Genomic DNA, 26813 nt, shown 5'->3' on the forward strand with positions numbered 1-26813 from the left:
GTAGCTCTTAGCTGCTTTTCCCAGCCAAGTCAGCTAGACTTGTCTCCTGCTACAGCTTTTGATATAGCGTCTGATCACTAAAATTTGCCCTAGTGTGAATCCCAGTTTTGCCATTATGGGTTAGTGCTGTGGAGGTCACTTAGCACTCCTCGTCTCTGTTTTCTCATCTTTGAAAAGGTTAATCTCAGAAGGTTTGCATGACAGATTGCCTGGCTCAGCCATGTCTAAAAGCTAGGTGTCATTCCCTTTCTCCCTGAAAGAAGGGAAATAGCAAGAGTGACCTTGCAAGTTCTTTCCACTTCCCTAATTCTGTTCCGTCTCTTTTCCCCAAGTTGAAGGAAGGTTTTCATTTTGATTTTGTGATATAAAATTCTCCTATGGCATTACTCTACATTATTGAAGTCTGCCTTTCTTCAAAGGTTTTATGTTAAATAATTGATGAAAACACCACTTGGACTGTTTCCCTGGAAAAAGGGCAAAACCTTAGAGATTGATAGACCTCTCTCAGAAAAGAGGAAAAGTGCAGGATGCCTTGGACTGAGTACAAAGAGGTCTGCTCCTCTGAACACTGCAGGTCTGTGACTGGGCCAGAGGGGAAGGAGGCTTTGGCGGCCCCTTCGAGAGCCCACCACTGACCACTGCTCTCCATTCAGCCCCTCCTCCAGCTGGCTCCGTGAAAAATGAGGTTGGGCTTGGCAGTCCACATCCCCCTTGAGCTCTGCAAACAGAGAGAGGACACCCACCACAGAGGACAAAAGGGTACCACTCTGACTTAACCGAGCAGTTTACAGAATCCCAGGGCCCATTTGATTGTCTTGTAACCACTTTGAGTTAATTACTAAGTAGCAGGGCACAGCTATGTTGCCATGGTTGGATATATGGAGAGAATTATTGGGATCCAGAAAAATCTGACTTTTTAACTAATCTCCTCAATGTTTCCCCCTTGTCTCCACTGTTAGAAATTTTTGGTTTGATGTAGTAGTAAAACATTTCATGTACAGAACATCAACCTTGGGGTCACACATCCTGGGATTCATATCCAGCCTTTGCCACCTTTTAGCTCCAACCCTAGTCAAGTTCCTTAACCTCTCTGAGCCTCAGTTTCCTCAGATGGAAATTGAAATATTAATACATATTTCATCGAGTTTTCAGGAATAAAATTTATCTTATGTATATAAAAAGTCTTGTGCTTAGTAAGTGCACAACAGATTTTAGCTACAAGGGCCATCATTTGTGAGTATCACTTCCCATGTAGCATAAGAGCCATTATGCATGCCCAGTAAATATGTCATACTATCTTTTTGCTGAGACTTAGGGAATGTAATGCCTAAGAAAAGCCACTCAGCTAGTAATGGTAAAGGAGGCATGGAACTCCAGGTATTTCTGACTATATAAAACCCAGACTTTTATTTTATAACAGAGGTTTCCAGATTTGATTCATGGTTCAGCCTCATTTTTTACTTGTGTACCATAAACAAGAGCAAAATCAGGATAGGATAGTAAATTTTTATAAAGCCATAAGTACTCAATTTTAAGAACTCTTATTATGACATTACCCTCCCTACTCTTTGGGCTAAAAATGTCATTTCCTTTCTGAGAATATTTGGGGATTGATTTTGTAACATTATTTGGTGAAATTACAAAATTTGCAGGTCTCACGTAGTACTAGTAAAATGAACCCAGACATTTGATAGCTTCCCTCCTGGATTTAATATGTGCATTGATGGCTAAATATCAAGAAAGGAATTTTAACCTGCTTAATAATCTGAGAAGAGGATGAGAGTTGATAAAGACTTGAGTAAAAAAATGTTTAAGTCAAATGTCAGCTTTTTTTCCCTAAAAAAAAAGTTTTTTTTGGAAATTGACTTATATGGATTGCTTTAATTTCTAACAATTCTGGATAATTAAGATGTTATTTTACTCCAAATCATAACAGCTATAGGCAAAGCTTATCCAGCTGCATTCCATGCACAGAAATGCATAGAATTTTCATATTTAATTATTATTTTTCCTTTAGATTTCGTGGTGTGCATCATGCATTTGCAAAAATCTTATCTGAAGGAGGAATACGTGGGCTTTGGGCAGGCTGGGTACCCAATATACAAAGAGCAGCACTGGTGAATATGGGAGGTAATGGAAACTTTATTGAATTCTGAGAAGTCATACTGCCTTGATCACCGTAAGGTTAAGCACTTACATTGGGGAAAATGAAATTTTTTTTATTAGTTTTAGTAATGTATATTGGCAACAGTCTTATTTTATGTTGTTAATATTTTAACTGAATATTTTCCCTAGAGCATTTTTACTTTTCTCCATGGTGATCTATGAAAAGGATTTCCTAAAACAAGCAAATTGTGACAATAAGGATATTAAGACTAAATAATCGTTCCCTCAGTAACCCTGCTCCTACTGCTGTATAACCCAGCTTGTGCAGCCAGGCACCCCAGGCTGGAAGCCTGAACATTTCCTTAACTCATCCTGTCCCTCCCCTTTGATATTCAGTCACTAATTGCTTCTGTCTTCTAAATATTTCTTAAAAGTGTCCCCCCCCAATACATAACATCATAGTGTCCTTAAAACCACCATTTTTACAATACTCACCATCAAAGCCACATAGCTAGAGCACTGACACAGCCATCCAGCAGATGTCATTCTTTGTCCTCATTATTTGTACCCAATACCCAGAGGGATTTATCTAAAATACACATCTGAACATGGTACTGGGACCCTTAAAACCCTTCACTGGCTTCTCATCCCTCACAGAACAAAGTGGAAATTTCATCACATAACACAGAAAGTCTGCACAATCCAACTGGTGCTTCGGGGAATTGAGCAATTCATTGATGGAGGGGTAAAGAATGAAGTAGAGAGTCACAAACTAGAAGGTTCCACTGCCTACACGTATCACACTGTTCTTCACCTCCTACTTTGTTCTTCCCTCTCTTCTTCTATCTAGTTTCCTCCTGCAGATCACTTAGCACCAGCTGAAGTGTCTCTCCACCATGTAATTTTCCTGAACCCCACAACCACCCTGCCCTAGCCATGTTGTGTTAGATGTCCTTTCATGTGTTTCTGAAGTTCCCGGTGCTTATCTGTTATTGCTTGTACCTCATTCCATTGCTTTCTAGTATATGTTCATCTCCACTAGATTATGAGTTCTCTGAAGGCAAGGACCATGTTTTATTTATCATTATTTTCCTAGTCCCTTACATGTAGTCACTAACCACTTGATGAATGAATTAATGAATGAAAGAACCATTTCTAAGACCAAAATTATATGATTCTAGGAAATTAACAGATAGCCTTTTTGAGGGGTGTAGGAACATATCACATAAACCTCAAAGAAAGCAAATCTGTTTTTTTATTATTATTATTTTGCCATTTCAGTCCATCCATGTCTACTGTATCATACTTGTGGATATTTTGGTTATCAGGAATCTTGTCTGATTGTAGTTTCTCAATTCGATGCTTCAAAATCTCGTGTAGCTCAGATTCCTCTCCTAGGTTCCCAGTTATTTACTCAGAATGTTCGCTTAGGTTTTCTCAAATACATTGCTTTGTGTCCAAACCACACTCATTATCAAACCACTTCCTTCTCCATTCTTCCCAATCTCAGAATATGATAAAATCATCTTCTCATCTGACCAACGCAGAAACCTAAGCATGATTTTTGTTTCTTTCCTTTCACTTCAAGTCCAGCCACTTCTGTCTCCTAGCTAAATCTCACATCCACCTACTTCTTCTTGTCCAAGGAGCCACTCCTTTGTCCAAGTATAATTTATCTTCCCTTACTGGATCACTACAAAAGCCTCCAAACTGGTCTCCCCATACCCACCCTACAGCCATTGTGTGCCACCTTGCATCTGAAAGTGCTCCCATCAAGGTCACCAATCCATCATCTTACTTAAAACATTTTAAATTGGCCAGTTCTCATTTTCACCATCTCCAAAAATGTCAGCACTGCTGACAGACAGAGTGTTTAAGCCCAAAATGTTATAGTCCTCTTTGATCCCTTTCTTTCGCTCTCTATACAGTCTGCTGGCTAATCCTGTTGATTCTGCCTTTAAAACTTGTCCTGAATCTGACCAGCACTCCACAACTCCCTTGTCCAAACCATCATCATCTCTTCCCAGAATAAATGCAATCGTCTCATGTCTCATCTGCCTTGTCTCCCTATAGTCTCCTCACAGCCAAATAAGCAGAGTACTCCTTGTAAAGAATAGCTTAGATCAGTTCACTGCTCTGCTCAAAACCCTCCCTTGGCTTCTGTTGCTCTCCATCTCTGGACTCGTACTTCTCTGACACTTGCTCCTGTTAGACCAGTATTCTTGCTGTTCCTCTAACACACGAAGCTGACTGTCACCTCGGGGATATAATGCATACTGTTGTTTTTCCTGGAACACTTTCTCTTAGATTATCTCCAAGGTCTGTTTTCTCATGTTTTCTTTAGGCTGCTGCTCAGATGTTATTAAGAAGCCTTCTCTGATCACCATCTTTAAAATTGATATACATTCTTCTTCTCCACCCTCTGGTCGTCTTATCCCCCTTGCTTTGCCTTATTGGTTATTTGTATCTGAAATGCCATATGGTTTACTTCTTTGTTCATTGTTCATCCCTCAACAAAGAATGAGAATTTTGTTCGGTTTGTCCACGGCTCTTTTCCCCAGCGTCTAGAATAATGCCTACCGCATGGTAGATGCTCACACATCTAGTGAATGATCAAATGCATCTATCCATTCTTGCCTCTTTACAGTTCACTTCCCTGTGCTTCACTGTAGGTAATCTTTATAAGACTCCAGTGTTATGAGATACCACTGCCCTGTTTAAAGCTCCTTAACAGCTCTGCATTGTCATTAGGAAAGAAAAAAAAAAAAACATAAAAAGCTTAACAGAGAGTAATAGTCAGGACCTTTTATTATAAGTGACAGAATTGCAACTCAACTTAAATTAGGATTAAAAAAAGGAATTTATCAGCTCAAATACTGAGAAAGGCCACCAGTTGAGCTCACTTTATGCCTAGCTGGATTCAGATGTTCAAACGATATAATTGAGTGTCTGTCTCTCTTCCTTTCTCCTCCCCCTCCATCTGTGGCTTGCTTTCCTCTGCTTGAGAACAATAATGGTGTCTTTCATTCCCGCCCCCAGCCTAACATATTCACAACATGAAAGACATTTGTTGTCCAATGAATGAATATCCCAGCCTTCTTTTTCTTTTTAATTGCCAGATTTAACCACTTATGATACAGTGAAACACTATTTGGTACTGAATACACCACTTGAGGACAATATCACGACTCATGGTTTATCAAGGTAAGTGATTATTTTAGTTTGATTGATTTTTTTGTGTGTCACTTTCCTTGCATATTTGGCATCAATTCTAACCTTCTGTCTCTTTTGATTGAGAATCTAGTGATATTACCCTTAGAGTAAGGTGATAGTACAACGGACAGATTTTCTTTACAAAGGACAATTTTCTTTTTTAAAAAATTTTTTTTTCAACGTTTATTTATTTTTGGGACAGAGAGAGACAGAGCATGAATGGGGGAGGGGCAGAGAGAGGGAGACACAGAATCGGAAACAGGCTCCAGGCTCCGAGCCATCAGCCCAGAGCCCGACGCGGGGCTCGAACTCACGGACCGCGAGATCGTGACCTGGCTGAAGTCGGACGCTTAACCGACTGCGCCACCCAGGCGCCCCAAGGACAATTTTCTTAAAGATAGTTGCAGTGATTATGCTAAGTGAAATTAGTCAGAGAAAAGACATATATCTCATGACTTCACTCATATGATGACTTTAAGATACAAAACAGGTGAACATATGGGAAGGGAAGCGAAAATAATATAAAAACAGGGAGAGGGACAAAATATAAGAGACTCTTAAATACAGAGCACAAACAGGGTTGCTGGAGGGGTTGTGGGAGGGAGCATGGGCTAAATGGGTAAGGGGCATTAAGGAATCTACTCCTGAAATCATTGTTGCACTATATGCTAACTAACTTGGATGTAAATTTAAAAATAAATAGATTATTGGGGCGCCTGGGTGGCTCAGTCGGTTGAGTGTCCGACTTTAGCTCAGTTCATCATCTCGCAGTTTGTGAGTTTGAGCCCCGCGTCAGGCTCTGTGCTGACAGCTCAGAGCCTGGAGCCTGCTTTGGATTCTGTGTCTCCCTCTCTCTCTGCCCCTCCCCCACTGTTCTCTGTCTCTCTCTATCAAAAATAAATAAATGTAAAAAAAATACATTAAAAAATAGATTATTAAAATTAAAAAAAAAATAGTTGCAGTTAAAACGGGGGAGAGACGGAGGTGCAGAATGTTTCATATTAAACCTTCCCAAGTATTTGCACCCTGATGGGACCCTCCTGGGGTCAGATTCTGGTGATTCAGTTCTCAAATTCAGTCCCACAGATATGTTTGAGCATCTTTTTGATAAAGGCACCTGCAGGGCTCTGCAGTGGGGACAGAAGGTAACCCAGGCTCCTTTGCAAGGAGTTGACCAAGGGGAAAGCAAGACAAGTATAAAAACAACATAAGGTAAATGCTGAAAGAAAGTGACTACTTACTGTAGCATTCGAAGAGGAAGAAAAAAGTAACCATCTGGAGGGGCCTATAAAGAAGACAGGATTAGCTGAGTGTTTTGAAGGGCTGGAGTCTTGACAGAGACAGGAAGTAGAACACTCCAGGAAGGAGCAGTACCTTCATCTCTTTGCAACACAATTTCAAATTATCCATTGGAGTGGTTACTTTATAAATATCTAGTATCCTGAACATTATAATGATTTTATTTAGCTTCCGATCATGTGTCCAAATTCCAGGACCCTTTATGCCATTTAAAGAACCCCAAAAGTATATTAATAGTGTCCAACCAATGACATTTGGAGATACAGAGACAGAAGTCATTCCTCATTTCAGATTCACCTTAATATTCCTTGAGTAGCTTTTCTTTATTCCTCCACTTTAAATATAAGTGTTATCCTTAGTGCTACTAGGGCAACCTCTGTATATGTCTTTGCTTACCATCCTTTCCATTCCAAATTCTCACCCACGTGTGTTCCCAAGCTACACCATACTTTCTGTAGCCAATAGTCTGGCCTCCTCTTTCAGAGGAAACTGAGGATTTCTGCTTCCTTCTGCTTCTTACTTCCATCCTTGTACATATGTGTTACATGTGTACCCACCCTTACCATCTTTCCTGCACTGTCTTTGTTCATGCTGTTCACTCTGCCCAGGAGTCGTTCGTCTCCCATTTCGACCTAGTCAGGTCATCTTGTGAGACTCTCTCATCTTTCAAGACACTGTGTGTTCCAGTGTTATGATCTACTCTAGGAGCAGGATATTCAGATCTGTCCTGGGGTCCCACACTGATATTGCCACTCTTTCCTTTTCATTGTCTTTCTGTCCAAATGGTTTCTGAAGTACCACACTTCTAACCAAAGAACCATGGATTTCCCAGCGAGTGTAAATCTTCCTACCGTATACTACTCCACCAAACAGGTCTGTCATTTTGGAAAGACATAAGATTTTCAGCTATATATATTCCAGCCCTAATCTGAAATAACATGGTCTGATTATTCTCTAATTCAGGTTTTAGGAAAATGAATTCTCTCATTCAGTTTTTAGGGCATTTGGTTCATTTTTGAGCTCGACCCACCGGATCAGGTTTTTTAATGGGTTGATATGAATATGTGTGGTATACGAGGCAGCTCAAAATTTGCTAACCATGAACTCTAAGTAAGTAAACAGTGCTGTGTGATCTGGAAGTTCTGGATACTGTGTCATAGAATAAAACGAATGCTCATGGAGGCTTGAAGGGGATTGCAGCTGTACAATCAGAGAGCTTTATATGAGCCATCAACACTAAGGGAAAAATGAGTTTGATATAAATAAAAATGGTATAAACACTGAACTGCGTACTTAAAAATGGTCAAAATGGTAAATTTTGTGCTGTGTGTATTTAACCACAATTTTTTAAAATTTTTTTTTTTTTCAACGTTTTTTATTTATTTTTGGGCCAGAGAGAGACAGAGCATGAACGGGGGAGGGGCAGAGAGAGAGGGAGACACAGAATCGGAAACAGGCTCCAGGCTCCCAGCCATCAGCCCAGAGCCTGACGCGGGGCTCGAACTCACGGACCGTGAGATCGTGACCTGGTTGAAGTCGGACGCTTAACCGACTGCGCCACCCAGGCGCCCCTTAAAAATGGTGTAAGTAAAAGTACCTCTCCCAGGGTAGAGCAGGAACAGTAAAAGACAAGTCAGGATTTTAGTGAGGTGAGAAAGCAGGTGACAAGTTACGTTTACTAAAGAAAGCAGAGGAACAGTGGAGAGTTGAATTAATGGTCAGGTGATGATAAAGAACAGAAAGGCCAGAATAATCTTTTTTTTTTCTTATTTTTTTAAATGTTTTTTTATTTTGAGAGGATGGAGTGGGAGGGAGGGAGGGAGGGGGAGAGAGAGAGAGAGAGAGAGAGAAGAAGAAGAAGAAGAAGAAGAAGAAGAAGAAGAAGGAGGAGGAGGAGGAGGAGGAGGAGGGGGGGGAGGAGGAGGAAGAGGAGGAGAAGGAGAAGGAGAAGAAGGAGAGGGAATCCCAAGCAGGCTCTGATCAGGCTCTGCTTTCTGACCAAAGTGGGGCTCAGTCTCAAGAACCATGAGATCACGACCTGAGCCGAAACCAAGAGCTGGACTCTTACCTGACTGAACCACCCAGGCACGCCTTTTTTCTTCTTTTCAAATCATGAGGCTATTGAGAGGTAAAACTGGCTAGTTTACTCTCTGTGAAGGTGATACATGAGCATGATTATTTAGTTCATCCTTGAGAGGATCACTTTCTCTGAAACAGTGCTGATGGAATATCTGACACTGGTCTTGCAGGTAGCCATTGGGCCTTCTGGAGAGATCAGAAGACTCACCTGGTCACTTTCTGTCCATTATCACTTCAGCTGTGGCCTGGGCTTCATTTGGGGGTATTACTAGCAAGGAGCGATAAAGGCCAATAGCAAAAAGCAGCAACGTCCATTTCAGTGCAAGTAGCTTGAGCAAAATCCATGTTCCTTTTATTGCCCTATCTTTTCATTTTGACCCTAGATACCATCTTATTTGAGGCCTCTTTAACACATTATTTGCTCTTTCAATGTTTATTTTTTTAAAGAAGTCTAGCCAAAGCACACTATATCCTTAGGTGTTAGTTAAGATTTTCTGTGTGAAAATATGAAGGTGTATTAAAATTGATGGTATTAAGCTTTCAGAGAATCTGAACTAATAGGAAAGAATATGAAAAGAGCAGTTGTGTGCACCTACTGGAAAGTATATGGTGAAACAAGAGCTCTTCCCACATAGACAGCGGCTGTTATGTGGACAGAGACACAAGAGAGTTATTAGGTCATTTGCTGTAGCATATGAAATAGGCTGTATGTACATGACATACAGTTGGGTCATTTGCTGTAATATGAGATAGGTTCTATGATTTCCTTCTCTCGAATTCAAGTATTTCTAAAGTAGTTTTCTCCTTTGAATTATAAATCCTGGCTGGAAAGAGGGAGACAGAGTCTGGGTACTTCCTAGAGTGAGAGAGAGTATGAAAATTCCTAAGGTAGCTTCAACTTCCTGCCATAGAGCTTTCAGAGATTTCAAAAGCCTTGGCACAGAAGCCAGTGGTCCCTGTCTTTGTGAGGTATTTGATGTCCTGGAAGGACCTAAAAGTTTTCCACGGTTTCCTTTCCTTTCCACGGTTTCCTAACAGCTTTCCATTGGCTGTTTATGTTTATAAGCCGTTATGCTTACTACCAGGATCCCAGTCTGCGGATTCGGCTTCTGGGACATGGGACTTCCATTCTCTATGACTCAGGTCAACCACCCTTTTACTCATCATAGGTCTTTCTCATGGAAAAGTTTCAAGAAGTTCGTGGGTTTTCAGTGTGTGGATGCTCATGCTCTGTAATTGCCTCTCATGCCCACATATATAATGAACTGTTAGTGGTTTCTTCACTTCTCAGTCTCTTGATTAACTTCTCAGTATCTTCTCAGAATCTTGATTTACTCTGCAGTAGGCTGACCACATCCATTTTGTCTTTTCTGAGTAACTGACATGCCATTTTCAAGAAGGAGTGATTAGCCTTGGTGGATAAAGGAAGAAGGGATAAGCCTAAACTTCCTAGCCCTTATGCCTGAACATAGATTCAAGGAAAAACAGGAATTTTCCTACTAGATGGGGGTGCAGGACATTCCAAATGGAAGAACTGAAGACACGGAGGTGTTACATAGTATGGGGAGTAGAGAGAACTACACTTAGTTATGTTGTTAGAGCATAATGGGCAAAGAGGGATGTGATTTTGGAGTAATATGTGCGGCAGCCAGTGTAGAAGCTAAATCAGGTAATAGGGAACGAGTCTTAGATGCCTCTAAGTAGGGAAAAATGACATAGTTAGACTTGTATTTTAGAAAGATCCTTTAGGCTGGCGGGAAAAGGTAAGGTTATTGTATTCAAATCAAACAGCTTAGTGAAGTGAGGCTTAAACAGCGGTCAGAGTGAACTTTTTCTTATTTGTTAACTATTAACCAAAGTAGGTGATTCCCTTGCTTCCGATCCTCTCGATGACTTCCTTTCATATCTAGGATAAAATCAGACTCCTTAAATAACCTTCATGGGCTGATCTCTGCCTGCTTCTTTAGTCTTCCACATGGCTGGCCTCCCTCCTTCAGGACGCCATAGCCATGCTGGCCGCCTTCTGGCCGTTAAGCACACCAAGGGCACTTTCTGACCCACGGCTTCTCCTGGGCTGTTCCTCTTGCCCACAACATTCTTCCTCCGTGTCTTCACACGGATGCTTCTCACCATTCAGGTCTCGGTTCTGCTGCTGCCCCAGAGCCTCTCCCCGGCTGCCTGTCACCCAGTTACTCCCTAGCACACTGTCCCATTTTGGTTTTTTTTTTTTTATTGCACTTACCTGCATCTGAAATTATTCATTTCCTCTCTGCCTCTTCCCAACTAAGTGCCTCAGGGACAGGACCGGGTGTGTCTTCCCCACTGCCTAGAAGAGGGCCTGCCACCAGCAGGTGTTCCGTGTATACTTGTTGACTGGACATTATTTTTAGTTTTTCTTTTTTCTACCTCTTTAGTGAATTCATTAAGCATTGACTTTAAGGTAAACTAAGATCGTTATGAAGAATAATACAATGATACATACATTCTTTCTGTCTACATATCAAATTTCCCTTTCTCAAAATTTAGAAACCCCTATGTTTATTATCTTTCAAATTCATTTCTTTGTATTTACAGTTTATGTTCTGGCCTGGTAGCTTCGATTCTGGGAACACCTGCTGATGTCATCAAAAGCCGAATAATGAATCAACCACGAGATAAACAAGGAAGGTAGATAGAAAGTCTTCACTATTCATGTGTTCGAATGTCTGTAATAATAATGTTTCTTTAAGATGTTTCCCTGCATTTATTCTTGTTAGAAATGAATACGTGTGTTCGTGTGTTCAACGAGCAAACTGTTTGTATGTAATTACTTGCTCTTTGTCTGATGGAAAAGTACTGTGCATTTGAGGATATAAACTAATTTAATGATCATATTATTTAGACACAAGGTATTTATTGTGATTTTATTGTTTTCAAAGAGTTTATGAAAATATACTCTGCTGAGAATTTACAGAGCACTTTCTTCAGAAGCTTATGACTTACAGGTAACACGGAGAATTTGATTTGATATAAAACACTATATTCTCTCTGGAAGAGATCAGGTAGAGCGAATTCTAAGTATAAGACTAAGGGTGGGATGAATCAGAAGAGTCAGCCTTAGACATCTAAAGAAAATACCTTTAAACTCAAAAGAGGTGATTTATATATACTGAACTACAAATATTATTTGTTCTAAGCTAGCAGAAAATATTTAAGTTTCATTAGAGTAAGTTTGCTTAGACTATTTTTTATTTATGTTTTATTTACACATCCATTTACACACAAGAAATTTAGTAGAACTGTCTTCTTTCCTTTTTAGGGGACTTTTGTATAAATCATCAACTGACTGCTTGATTCAGGCTGTTCAAGGAGAAGGATTCATGAGTCTATATAAAGGCTTTTTACCATCTTGGCTGAGAATGGTAACGTCAGGTTTTTCCTTTGTTTTTGTTTTCTTTGTACTTAAATTGCTTTTAATCTGTAAATATCTTCCCCTTTCTCTTTTGGTTTTTAGCATGGCTCTGCCCCCAAACCACAATTCTTTCTCTTTTTTATATCTTTTTTTTTGTTTTCTTTTTACCTCTCCTCAGAGTCCTGTTACCTTTCTTGGTAGAATAAAGTAAAATAATTCAGTTACATCCAGAAATAAATAAGTTCATATTCTGTTGTTATAAAGCCAGAGGAGAGGGTTTTTCTGCAATTTAAAAACCTTTAGTGGTCTATTTAGTCAAAGTACTGTAGTTTGGGACAGATATAAAGATTTTATGCTAGAGACCATTCCTATGGAAATGTTACTGTTTCAAACAAATTTTTGTTACTTTGGTGGCAAATGTTGCATTATCCATTAATACTTATCACCACAAAGCTCTGCTTAGTAAGAAAGCCTTATGTCATTTTTATTAGGTCTGGATGTTATTTTTTATGGAGGTGAACAAAGATGTAGTGTGAGACTTATTCAAGTAACAACATATATAATAAACACAGGGTACTCAAGGACTTTGTAAGTTGGAACATATTTGAAAGACTGAGTCGTGCATTTAGAAATTCAAACAATCAACACTTTACACAATATGATAATATTTATTGAGCACCTACTCCATGCGAAGCCCTGTACTCAATGCCTGGTTTGGGGGGATGAACAGAAGAGTCTCACCCCCCTGCTCTAGTGCCAGAGCTGCTGGTTTGATAAGGCCAAACACTGAATAAAAAACTGGAAGTGATGAGTGGTAGAGGAAAAGTGCAAGGTGCTATGGCAATATATAGCAAGGGCATACAGCCTAGGCCTGGAGATGGAGAATACCTCCATGGACAATGGACTTTAGAATTGAGTTTTGAAGAATGGGTAGGACTTAGCCAGGTAAAAAAGAGCAGAAAAAACATTCTAGGTAGAGGGAATCATTGGCATGGACCCAGAACATGAGGAGTTCGAGGAACTGAAGGAAACCCAGCCGGCCGAGGCATGAAGACATGGAGGAGAGAGGTACAAGGTGAGGCCAGAGAGAGGCAGAGATCAGTGTGGGAAGGGTCATAGGACCCATAAGAGTGAGGGGCACCGGCTTGATGATACGTGTATTTTTAAAAAGATCATTCCAGCTGCCATGTGGATTAGAGAAAGGCCAGGAACAGTAGTAGATGAGACATAATGATAGTGCGGACTAGAGTACCACAATGGGGAAAGAAAAAGATAGATGTACAAAATAATTTAGGAGAAAGCAAGGAGCTGGAAGCATGACAAGCATGACTGGATGGGGGGGGGGGGGGGAAATGGTCAAAGAAGGCAAGAAATGCTGGGTTTCATTCCCAGATTCCCAGCCTGAGCAACGGATGATGTAATATCCTAACACGGAGATCATTTGTAGGGATGATTTCATGGTAGAATAACAAGTTTAGCTCTAGATTTGTTAAGCTTTGAATACTCCTAGGACATCTAAGAACAGAGGTCTAGATAACTAGCTTCGTATATTGATCTGGATCTTACAGAAAATATGGGGATGGAGATTTAGAGGGGAGCACTGTCTACATATAGATGGGAATTGAAGCTCTGAGAATAAGTGACATCACCAAGCAATAGTAGGTATCTGTTAACATAGATTTAATAGCCAAAGCCCTGGGCAATAGCTGGTCCAAAAGTGTACCCAAGTGTAAAACCTTATTTTGACTGTCTAGATTCTATCTTGAAATTATCTCAAATCTATGGATGTTTCTTAATGGAAAGGAGGATTTTGATTTGGCCTGCCATGAACCAGGCACTATCGTAAGTGCTGGTAGCCCTAGGGAATAAGTTTTTTGCCTGAGAGGAGCTTATAATGTGATGGAAAATGTACACATGTAAATAGTGAAAATTACAGAAATAATAAAGTTAACATTATTAAATATCAGTTGGTAAGAGCACCAACACCGTGCTCATCATTTTCACGGATTAACTCACTGAACTCTCCCAACAATCTCTTCAGTAGGTTATTGTGATTTCTCTCTTAGAGAGGAATAACAAAAGCTTAGAGTATAAAGAACTCAGCCAGGCTAGGTAGTTATCAATTAGTGGCATCAGGGAGGCAAACCCAGCAAGTCTGACTCCAGAGGACATGGTCTTACTAAGCAGTTTGTATTACTGCTCTACTAGTGGTATAAACAAAATGTGTTGGGAACACGGGTAGTGAAGTAAACATGGCTCTGACTGTTTGGGAAGGCACAAAAGTCTTCTGCAGAGGCACGTTTGATCCGAGCTTTGAAAGATCAGTAGGCATTTATCAAGAAAAGCAGTATGAGCCTAGGGATCAACTCATGCGTGGACCCAGTAGGTTGGGGCAACTGCAGAAAACTCGGTGTAGCTGGAGAATAGGTCCTCAGGGGAGACGTGGTGGGACAGAATTCTAGAGAAGTACCTATGGACTGGGTTATAAAAGGACCTTACTGGGGTCAGTTTGCTGGTTTAGGGAAAACCCCGGAGCAAGCAAGCAGCTGTTCAATCATGGGAGAAAAGTACTCAGGTTTGTTTGGGGACAGGACTACTTTGGCAGCAATATAGAAGATACATTTAAAGCCAGGACCCAAGAAAGGAAGTTTTATCCGCGCTCTATCCTGGAGATGATTGTAAAAAATGGAGCAAAGATACATTCTAGAGACATATATGGTTAACTCCACAGGACTTAACTGACTCTGTGTAAAAGGTGGGGAGGGAACAAAGGAAATGGGACTTTTGGATGTCTAGTGTGGGAGACTGTGAGGATGGTGAGGCCATTGGTGAAAAAATCGGGCAGGAGGCGTGAGGGCAGGGAGAATATCCAAGTCCAAAGGAATACCGAGACCACTGAATCTGACCCATTCTCTTTATGCGTGAGACTCAGGGAATATAAATGAGAAAAAAAGAGTACTTCACATAGGACAGGCACTGTGCGAAGTCTTTGAGAACCTAGTAAAACAGGTGGTGTTATCCTCATTTTTCAGATGAGAAAAACATGGCTCAAAGGATGAGACGCTTGCTCAAGTTCATTTAGCTGGTATGTGGCAGAGCTGGGAATTAGCTGTGGGTCTGTTCAGCTCTGAAGCCATGCTCCTGGCTAATACAGTGTAGTGAATCTCTCAAGATCCTGCAGGTAGCTATGGAAGTCGTCAGGGAAAAGAGACAGTGCGTGCTGATAGAGAGATGTTCCCCAAACAGCTGGCTAACCAGCAGAGATCTCCAGGGTGGCACTGCCTTGTTGGTCTGCCACAGTGCATGACCCTGAGCTTAGAAACCTGACTCATGAAACCTGCAAGTAAATTGGCCTTGCAAATACAGATTCACTTCAACCATATTCATTGAAACTGACGATCAGACCACGGCACTGGCCCCTTCACACGGAGAAACACACTTGGCAAGTGATCCAGACGCTGAAGTCCTTTGGACAGTGTGCTTCCTAAATTCAAGCTGTACGTGAAGGCAGGTCACAATCAGGAGGCTGCTTGCTGCACACAGAAAGATAACAGGAAGAGCTTATTTGTAATCTTAGTATTTAAGAATATCAACCCAAGAGCCCTTATGTGTTCAGCCCCACAGTGAAAGGCATGGAGAAGGACTCTTTTGAGCAGTCACAGCAATAGCCAGACCAGAGCAGACCACATGGGTTCATATTCACTTGGATTCTTTACGGCAGTATAACTATACTGGTGAAGAAAAACCAAGTGCACATGCACCACCTGCATGTGATCCTGCGCAGACGCTCCAAGGATCCCATCTATGTAGTACCCCTGTTAGTGGCTGTATGCTCTCCCTGTCCAACTCCCATTCATAGCCCAGCTAAACTTCAGCCCAGGCCCTTCCACTACGTGAAAGTAGTATGGCCTTGCTTTGCTCAATCCCTAATTAATATTTCTTTCATTCGCATACAGAAGTCTGATTACCAGAACAGTTAGGAATGATTATATAATATGTCCAGTCTTAACCAAGACCTCTAATTCCTTGATCTGATTGCAATTATATCCGTGGCTCACTTGATTTTTGTTGTCACAAGAATATGATATCGTCATGGCTTCACCTTCTTTATTTGGTGTCCGTCTTCACACATTTAACTAATCAAGATGTGTTCTCCTAAGCCCACCGGTAAAGTCTCCGTCTCCCATATAACATACTCCGTATTTCTAAACACGTGACCTAAATATTGCTTCACAGAGTGTCTAACCAAATGCATTTTATAGTCTAATTGCTCAGGCTTCTATTTTGATTCTAGTGTGATAGTTTTTCTCTGATCTATATTACCTATAACCTATGAACTAAACCATACAGGAACTGGATCCAAGATACTCTTTCCCTGACGATTCCTTCCAGTGTTTCCTCTGTGATTTCCTTCCACGTTTATATCTTCTATTGTTGAATAACCCCCTTCCCTTTAATTCCTTTTGACACAGTTATATCAAGATAGGCATGTCTCCCTGAGCTGGAAGCTCTTTTCTCTCTTTAATGGGAATTTTTCTATCCACTTTGTGAGAGATCAGGTGTTGAGTTTATGGTTTACATCTCAGGGGCTAATCTTCTGTCTTCAGTTTCAAGTTCTTAAATGTCTCCTTGTCCATCTCCACACAGAAAGTACACACAGAAGAGCCCAGCCTAGAATTCAGGCATGGCGAGTCCTAGCCTTTTAGCTAGTAATGGTTCAGTGAAAAGAACCCTAGAATGGAAGCCAGAAGCCTGTAGTCTAGCTCTATCATATGTTAATAGGTATTCGATTGCCAAGCCTCAGTGCCCTCATGTGTAAAATAGGGGTGTCAGTACCTTTCCTTTCTATTGTAAATTGTTCAGAGAAATCTATGAAAAATAAGGTATGAAAATGTTTTGTCAGTTATAAAGTGCTCTTTAAAGGTGAAATACCAAAATATTTGTTTGCAGCCTAAGTGGATTCAAAATGACTTCGTCATTCCAAGATGTATATGCGTCTATGTAGAATATTCATAATCGCTTTGAAATATGCACTAACTTCTTTGGTTAATCTTTCAGACCCCTTGGTCACTGGTGTTCTGGCTTACTTATGAAAAAATCAGAGGGATGAGTGGAGTCAGTCCATTTTAAGCCCTTAAAGATGCAGCCCTTAAAGATACAGTGTTCAGTATCATTGAAATATGGGCACCTACAACACACACCCCTATTATTTCTACCTCTTTAGGAAGACACTGTACTCCACAGAGACTGTGATTTATAGGGGGCAGCACTTTATTTTTCTCTGGAAACCCAAGTTCTCTTTGACTCCTCTTTTTGTTCAAAAGCAATCTGGTTGGATTACACAAGGCCACCCAGTGAGACCCAGCACAGAATTTTCAAGAAGATTGAATCCTGAGCACTTCCCTTGGGCCAGAAGATTTGACCTTTGAGATGCTATTCTGTGCTGAGGAGCCTACTTAGAAAAGTGCCACAAGGGGGCATCTCAGACCTGAAGTAGATAATAGGAATGTGGAAGAATACATACATACTTAGTGATTAAGAAATACATTGAAACTGTTGTATTTTCAGCTGAAACTCGGGGATTCATTGTTGTTGTTAACATGCACATACTGTAAATTAAAGGGAGGTGACTGAAAATTCATGAATAAACATTTTGAGTCTCCCTAGTGGTGACGGAAGTTGATGTACCTTTTCTTGCCAAGAGGACCAAAAAACGTCAATTTGACATGATGTTTGGATTTCAAGGAAAGAAGCTCCATTCTGTCTGTGTCCCATCTTTAGTTAGATCTGTGTTTCTGGTCAGCACTCCACTGCACACGCTTAGGACTTCCTGCCAGCCACAGACCGAGTCTTGATGAAAGCAGAGAAGAGTGTTTGCTTCATTACATATGCCATTGCGACCAGAGTTTGCTGCTTGCTCCTGAGAATCTCGATATATAAGAACATGCAACTTGTTTGATTAACGCTTAAGCGGACAGCTTAAGTTGCTTGAGTTGCTTAAGCTTAGGTTGCTTTTCATAAAGCAACTTGTTATTATCATTATCAGCCTTTGAATTTTAAACTGTGGCATTTTAAAAGCAAGGCTGAGATGATGTCAGCCACTTTTGACAAGCATCCTTTCTTATCTTCCCTTCCTTAACACTAAGGGCCCGAAGGAGAGATAACTAAGGAATCATACTGAAGCCGTCTCTGGCCTGAACCTTACTCCATTTTGACAAAGCTTCCTGCCTAGTGAGAAGTATAAATTGCCTGTGATATATGGTCATGTCTCTAATCATCAGATCAAACCCTTTTTCTTACTTTAGAAAGGTGAGAGATTTCTTCAGATTGACCTGTATACCACCTGCTCCCACACCCACAGACAGTGGGCATTTCTGGATAGATGGATACAGTTGTAGGTAGAGGCTATAACTGTCAACATAGGAAAACTCAAAACGCTTAGACCCAAGAAAGACAGTGGAGTTGACCAAACAGAATTTGTTGTCCATGGGTGATGTTGAACCACAAAAAAAAAAAAAAGTTTACAAGTGCTCTGTGGTTGCACTAATGTATAATCACTGCCATTTAAAAGAGGATGTATACTTTAAATATATATTTTAATGTGATGTATGAATATGCAGTGGCTTATTGTTTTTCTATGAAATTTTCAGATTGTGGAGTTTAATCAGAATCTGTTGGTGGTCTACTTTTCCATTGCATCTGTCAATATGTGTGAATTGAGTTGTTAAATATATTTAAAATAATATTGTGTTCTTAAATTCCCAAGTGTTCTGCATTGGGACCACTTTGGGGGACTCTTGGGTTTTCATGTTTTATAACTTTTAAAATTAAGTAAAGACTGGATCAAAATATGCAAACTGGACCATGAAAAGTTTGTTTAGCTTTATTCTTTGAGGGGTTTGGGGGTAAAAACACTGCTTAAGTACTGAGTACTATTCCTTGATCTCTGGATTCAACATGAATAATTGGAATTTTTAAACCTGAAGTGACTCGTTGGGATCATCTGGTTTAACCTTCTCATTTTACATGTTGTGAAACAGAGGGCCAGAGAAGTAGAGATGTTCATGCTCATGGGTCACTTGATGGCAGAGCCTGGATAAAAATACAGATCTCCTAATTATTATTATAATTGGCAGTTATTATATTCTAATTAGGTATACAACAAATGCCTTATGTTATCTTCACAACAACCCAGTCCAGTGCTCTTGAATCTTCTAAAAGTAGATTTTTCTTTATGGCATTTTTTTTTTTTTGTCTCGTACATTTTAAATAAATTTGAATGGTCTTTAATCCAAATTTTAGAATGGAGTCACCATGCCTTATCTCAAGCATTAAGACCCTCCATAATATGACCAAATCCTTTATATCCAACACATATGTCTCTTCCCATTTCATACTTTTCCAGTGAAGTCATTTTCATTAATGTATCTTGGAATTTCACTTTATTTTTACCAACTTGAAATCATCTTGATCTGCTTCAAAATAATCCACAGTAAATAAAAAGGAATTAAAATTTCAGTAAAGACGTAACCATTTCAATCTCACTTTCTTCTACTACTACTGTATGTAGTATTTATCTTCAGTATTGATAATAACTAACATTTAAGTTTGTTTTGCTTCTAGCTTCCGCATTTTTCTCTTCCCAAATGATTTTCTCTCATTGAAAAATATATAGCGATTGTTAGTTACATACAATTCTTTGTTCTTTATACATATAAGTGAATTAGCATATATATCTAAATAGAGATAACATTACTGAAATTTGCTTTCAGTAAGGAATAAAGTATCTATCAAGTGCTCCAAATCCTATTTGATTATAAGCCACTAGTGGTGGGACCATGTCTTATTTTTATATACATCTTTATGCTCATTGGCAGCATTTCTTTGCTGTGAGGTACTCAACAATTTTTTTTTTTTTTTACAGCTACAGATAACATAAATCAACTAGTTTTGTCTTCCTTATTTTAAGAATGTCTATCATAAGACTAGTCTGAAATTTCTTTCACTTCGCTAAGAAAAAAAGGAAAATTCAGGGAGATTTTAAATGTAAAAAAATGCTATTCTGCCATCATCTTCAATTTTTTAACCACAACATTTATTTACAGTCAAAATAGTTATACATGTTCTTTTCTGTTTGTGAAAACAGATTACCTCCACTGGAAAAAAAAATGTGTATTTTAATACATGAGGGTTAAAAATTGGGTGGGAGGAGGGAAGTATTCAATTCTCTTCTCCTCAGTTAAACTAGGATTCTTTAAAACTGATTACCAAACAAATATATGTTATTATTAAATGCCAGGTAATGTGGAGGAATGATTGAGCTTGAATTCTAAAGACCTTTATCCAACTCAGGTTCTACTTATGACAAAGTAGTATAACTAGATTAAGTCCTTTCACTTCTCTTGATTTCCATTCCTTTATAAGATGAAGTGCTGGAACTCTAGAATCTTCTAGAATCTTAACTTGCACATACTTGAAGGGGGCCATTATATTGATGTCATGTGGAAAAAAAAACGAGATTAAAAATTTGTTGGGACTTGCTTTTTCCTGGGTTTGATTAACTTCTCATATTTCAAGCTTGGTTAAGGTTTACTCAGACCTTAAAGTACAATACAAATTTTTATATAGATGGCCTGCGTCACGGGAAAATCCTCCCTCACAGAGTGGCAGACTCTTCTTCCTTTAAGCAATTCTGGACACGTCACTCTACGTTCTTACCTTCAGCTGCTCCTCATACACACATAATAAAGGCACAAATCTTTTTTTTTTTTTTTTAATTTTTTTTTTTCAACGTTTATTTATTTTTGGGACAGAGAGAGACAGAGCATGAACGGGGGAGGGGCAGAGAGAGAGGGAGACACAGAATCGGAAACAGGCTCCAGGCTCCGAGCCATCAGCCCAGAGCCTGACGCGGGGCTCGAACTCACGGACCGCGAGATCGTGACCTGGCTGAAGTCCGACGCTTAACCGACTGCGCCACCCAGGCGCCCCAAGGCACAAATCTTTAATACCACATCCGAGCCCCTCTCAATCTGACTCCAAGCCATTTTCCTAACCTTTGCATTTCACCGCGTACCTGCACTCCACCTTCTTGCAAAGGCATTCCTCCGCGTCTTTCTCTGGAGCTGTTCTTCACTTGGCCGCTTCTCATGCCATGTTCCCACCGTGTGCTCCCGTCACCACTGCCCATTCATCCTCATGTTGGGGTTAAAGCCTACTTTAATATCTAGAATGACCTCCGGCCACTTCCACATCTGCAACACCTCTGTGCTCCCATTGCCTCCCCTCCTAAGAACACACGACTGTGTATATGGATTTATGCCTCCTTCCCCCGTACAGAATGAACTACCTGCAAGCAAGGACCATGTAATACATCTCTGTTTCTCTTAAAACTCCAAATAGAAGCCACTCAGAAGGTATTTGTTGCATTCAGAGAATTTTTGGGGGGTGGAGAGAGAAAAACATTTATGCACACACAGGAGTCTTTAAAAACGATTCCCCCCAAAATATATATGATTACTAAATGCCAGGTCATGTGGAGGAATGGTTGAGCATGAATTCTAAAGACCTTACATCGATAAAAACTCATGTGTTGTTTTCCTCCTACCTTCAGAATAATTGTGTTGGGTCAGTAACACTTGATTTCATGAGATTCTTCACCAAACTGTTTAGCTGCACTTTCAAAAGATCGTGTGTTTTTGAACATACGTAATTATTACAACGTTTACGAAGTAGTCATCAGTTTAATAGCTATTCCACAAAACTCTAGGGTTTAACACAAAGTATTTGGTGAGTTCATAGTTAATAATGGGACAAGTTTATATTATTCATTTTAGAGTGTGTATGGAAATTACATCACTATTTTGGCCTTGGTTGGTGCCATACAAATGCACATTTACCCGCTCAAGTGCTTTATTATTTCTGAATTTTGAGGAATACGTGATTATTTTTCTCTCCCCATACTTTACCCCCAACAGGCTGCTGTGATTGTCAACAGCAGCAGGAGCCACTTTGAAGGTTTGATAAAAGCAGATGAAGAGGCTTAAAGATGTCTGTTTGCTGAAAATATCTGGTAACAAACAGGAATATATGTGAGTAAATATAGCGCATTATTCTGATTTTTAAAATAAATGTTTTAAAAACGCCTGATGGGTTGTAAAAGGTTTTGCTGTGTCCTGGTGCGGCTTTGCCCTGGTGTTATTTTTAAATGATGATAATAAATTTAGAGATGATTTTTAAGTCTTAATCTGTACTTTTCACAACTGAAATAAAAACAGGCTTAATTTATTTATTTTTTTTTTAATTTTTTTTTTTTAACGTTTATTTTATTTTTGGGACAGAGAGAGACAGAGCATGAACGGGGGAGGGGCAGAGAGAGAGGGAGACACAGAATCGGAAACAGGCTCCAGGCTCTGAGCCATCAGCCCAGAGCCTGACGCGGGGCTCGAACTCACGGACCGCGAGATCGTGACCTGGCTGAAGTCGGACGCTTAACCGACTGCGCCACCCAGGCGCCCCAAAACAGGCTTAATTTAGATGTCAGCTTTGAAATATTAGCAAAAAGGATGCTCATACCTTGTCACTACAAGCTTGTTAATTTATAATAAATCCCGCTCTGCCATTGACCCAGTTTTCCTATTAATTCGGTTCTGCTGGGACTAGAAAGGATATCTAATAAATTACAGTGATGGACATGATCACTGGCTGAGGACCGAAGAGGAAAATAACACTGGAATTCCTTGAAACATTGGAGAATCAGCTCTCCTTTTTAAATACCGTATTTTACTTTGATTTCAAAATACTATTCCCTCCTGCTGCTTCCTTTTTTGCAGTCTCTATTGGCTATTTCTTTGCTGCACAGTACTTAAATTTTGGTTCTTCGGGGTTCTGTTGTTGGCCCTCTTGCCAATTGTCACTCTCTCTGTCTCTCGGGAGAGTCCTGCAGTTCTGTGACTCCAGCTACTACACTTAGGCTGGGAATTCGTGAACGTTTACCATTACTCAAGAAATGGCAGATGCTCCCATCATCTGTCTTCCTGGTTCTTACTCGTTCTCAAGTTTTGATCATGTTCCCTCAGTTGCCAACTATATACCTCCTCCAGGAGGGCCACAGTCCTTGTGAGCTGAACTTTCCCAATATTACAACAGTACTTTTTGTACACATCCTTCCTCCCTGTCCTTTAAAATCTGGTCCTGCTCCAGGATTCTCTGTGGCACTACAAGCTCACCAACACAACCAAGAAACCTCAGGACAGCCCTGACTTTTTTTTTTTTTAATTATTATTATTATTGTCCCAAATGCTTAAATCTATTTATAAAAAAAGACCACTACAGACCAACGTCTTTTATGAACTTAGGTGCAAAATTCATGAGTACCACTTCATACCCATGAGGATGGCTGTTAAAAACAACAACAGAAAATAACAAGTGCTGGTGAAAACGTGGGGAAACGTGGCTGATGAGAATGTAAAACTATGCAAAACAGTGTAGAGGTTCCTCAAAAAAAAAACTGAACATAGCATTATTGTATGACCCAGCAATCCGGGTCTAGGTCCCTACCCCAAAGAATTGAAATCAGGGACTTGAACAGCTACTTGCACACCAATGTCCATAGCAGCATTTTTCACAAAGCCAAAAGGTGGAAACCCAAGTGTCTGCTGACAGACGATGTATGAAGGGATAAACAAAATGGTGTGTGTGTGTGTGTGTGTGTGTGTGTGTGTGTGCGCGCGCGCACACACAATGTAATATTACTCCACCTTAAAAAGCAGGGGAAGGGGCGCCTGGGTGGCGCAGTCGGTTAAGCGTCCGACTTCAGCCAGGTCACGATCTCGCGGTCCGTGAGTTCGAGCCCCGCGTCGGGCTCTGGGCTGATGGCTCGGAGCCTGGAGCCTGTTTCCGATTCTGTGTCTCCCTCCCTCTCTGCCCCTCCCCTGTTCATGCTCTGTCTCTCTCTGTCCCAAAAATAAATAAAAACGTTGAAAAAAAAAATTTAAAAAAAAAAAAAAAAAAAAAAAAAGCAGGGGAATTCTGAGACATGCTGCAACACGGACGAATCTTGAAAACATGGTGCCGAGTGAAGTAAGCCAGGCAGAAACGGACACAGGCCGTATGATCCTACTTATGTGAGATAACCCGGGGTAACCAAATTCATAGAAAGGAGAATCGTGGTTACTAATGGGCTGGAATGGGAGAGAATGAGAAGTCTGTGTTTAATGGCTACAGAGTTTGGGATGAGGAAAACGTTCTGGAGATGGATGGTGGTAACAGGAGCTTAATCCTCACGGCACAGTGGTCTGATTTTTTAAGCTCCCTGTCCAGCAGCAGAGCAATGCAGGGCAAATAAAGCTACCTCCCCCAGACACAGAAGAGGGGGGACATTGGGAACATCTGGGAGGATGGGAGGAACAGGTTCTCAGCCCATTATAGCCACATGATATGCCCTGACATTCAGGAGTCAAGGCACTGAGCCATGGAAGGAGGTTAGGAGACAAGTTCAACAGAAGACAGAAGTCATTTCCTCTATCTACAGCCCTGTGGTCTCTGTAAGAGTTTGGTTATACTGCTTGAGCTGCAACAGAGAATTGAAACCTCCATTATTCCGTGGGATGATCAAACAATTCCAGATGATAATAAGACCATTTTATAATGAACTCCTTCCTTCCACCATAAAGGACACAGTGCCAGATAATCTGCTTATTCTCTTGTTCAACATTTATTGCGTGCTGACTGAAAGTCCAGTACTGTGCTAGGCACTGAGAATATTAAAAATGAGAGGAGTTCTTGCCTTTAAGAAGTTCATACTTGGGTAAAAAGGAGAAATAGTAAACAATTGCATGGTGTGACATCATATGTCACAAAAACTAAATGTAACAGAGGGGGCGGGGGGCTAGCCAGTTCTGCCTGGGTGAATAGTAGAGTCATGAAGAAGAGACATTTGAGCTACATCTTGCTATATTTTTTTAACGTTTATTTTTGAGAAGGAGAGAGAGACAGAGCACATGCAGGGGCAGGGGCAGGGAGACAGAGACACAGAATCTGAAGCAGGCTCCAGGCTCTGAGCTGTCAGCACAGAGCCTGACGTGGGGCTGGAACCACAAACCGGGAGATCATGACCTGAGCCGAAGTCGGAAGCTTAACCGACTGAACCACCCAGGTACCCCTAGATCTTGCTAGATGTTTTTAAATCAAATGTTTTTCTTCCATCATGAATATAAAACATTACAGAAAAATTGGAAACTGAAACTGAATTGTCAAGGATGAGTTTATCAGATAAAAATCTAACTTCTTAAGGAAACCAAATGATTCTTGTATTTATTCATCCAGCAAGTACTTACTGTGTCAGCCCCATGTTAGGTCCCAGGAACGCAACCAACAGTTATTGCCACAAGGAGTGTTTAAGTTGGTGGGATGCCAAAGTGCTCAAAGCCAACCGCAACACAATGTGGAAGTGCCATTAAAACGTATGGGGGGAGGGGCACCTTGGTGGCTCAGTCGGTTAAGTGTCCGACTTCAGCTCAGGTCATGATCTCATGGTTCCTGGGTTCAAGCCCCATGTCGGACTCTGTGCTGACAGCTCAGAGACTGGAGCCTGCTTCAGATTCTGTATCTCCTTCTTTCTCTGAATCTCTCTCTCTCTCTCAAAAATAAAAATAGACATTAAAAAAAAAATTAAAAAAAAAAACGTATGGGGGGAGAAGGCTGGGGGGATACTCAGTCCCTAGTCCCCTCAGACTGGAGGTCCCCTCAGTCCCTAGAGCATGTGCCTCTTGATCCCAGGGTTATGAGTTGAAGCCCCACCTAGAGCTTACTTTAAAAAAATAAATATTAAAAAAAAAAAAACTTGAAAGAAGTAAGCATGGGAGGTTTCGGCAGAAGGAGGTTACTTCTAACCTGGATAGATTGAAAACGCTGAGATTTAATAGCCCAGGATTGTATTAAGAACTGTCTTGATTTTATTTACATTGTATTTGATGGTATTTCTTTTTCTTTTTTCTTGTTTTAATTTTTTTTATGTTTATTTTTTGAAATAGAGAGAGAGAGCAGGGGAGGGGCAGAGAGAGAGAGAGAGAGAGAGAAGCACAGAGTCTGAAGCAGGTGCAGGCTCTGAGCTGTCAGCACACAGCTGGGAGGGACGGTAGGACCCACAAACCGTGAGATCATGACCTGGGTGAAGACCCACCCTTAACCGACTGAGCCACCCAGGCGCCCCTTGATGATATTTCAAAATGTGAAGGAGTGACACAGAAACTCCCACGAACGTGACTGGCTTTGCGAATGAACAAAAATCTATTCTAGGCATATGTCTGGGAGCTACACACAGTCCCCCCCCCCCCACCACCAGCCTGCACTTTCCCCTTCCACTCCCTCCCCCTGCAGTCTTCTAAGGCTTTATCTTGCTAAGATTTCAATGAGGGAACAGAACAAGAGGACAGCCAAGAGGTCCCCTGCCGTAGTAGATACAGCAAGATACCAAGGCGTGTTTCTTCCGTTCCTCCAAGAATAAATGCCTGCAAAACCGAGAAGCCGGAATTAGGCCAAAAAAGCAGAGCAAGTCAAGCCCAGTAGCTGTGGGGAAGATGTAACAGTCTCCAAATACATTCATACTTTATTGTAACCCTCTTAACAACTTCATCAATTCAAGCGACTAAACAGGTTCAAGAAGAGGGTAAGCAACTTGCTCAAGGTCACAACACCGAATGGGGAATGGGCCGCAAGCAAGCAC

General features: G+C 40.6%; 1 protein-coding gene across 7 annotated transcripts in view; it reads left to right on the forward strand.

The window, feature by feature from the left end:
* Nucleotides 1–22234, forward strand: part of SLC25A27 (solute carrier family 25 member 27) — a 31400-nt gene extending 9166 nt beyond the window's left edge. Inside the window, exons 5-9 of one of the 7 annotated variants that reach the window (XM_086707010.1) lie at nt 2018–2130; nt 5226–5310; nt 11272–11364; nt 11996–12098; nt 22066–22234. In XM_086707010.1, coding sequence (XP_086563136.1) covers nt 2018–2130; nt 5226–5310; nt 11272–11364; nt 11996–12098; nt 22066–22134 — 463 coding nt within the window. In that variant the 3' untranslated portion in view covers nt 22135–22234. Of the gene's footprint in view, nt 1–2017; nt 2131–5225; nt 5311–11271; nt 11365–11615; nt 11973–11995; nt 17752–22065 lie in introns of those variants that run through there. The other 6 variants (XM_086707011.1, XM_025925690.2, XM_086707009.1 and 3 more) reach the window with 6 other exon arrangements.
* The last annotated feature ends 4579 nt before the right edge of the window (nt 22235–26813 follow it).

This window comes from Puma concolor, chromosome B2 (assembly GCF_028749965.1).
Source record: "Puma concolor isolate L17-30 chromosome B2, mPumCon1.1.hap2, whole genome shotgun sequence".
Lineage (NCBI taxonomy): Eukaryota > Metazoa > Chordata > Mammalia > Carnivora > Felidae > Puma > Puma concolor.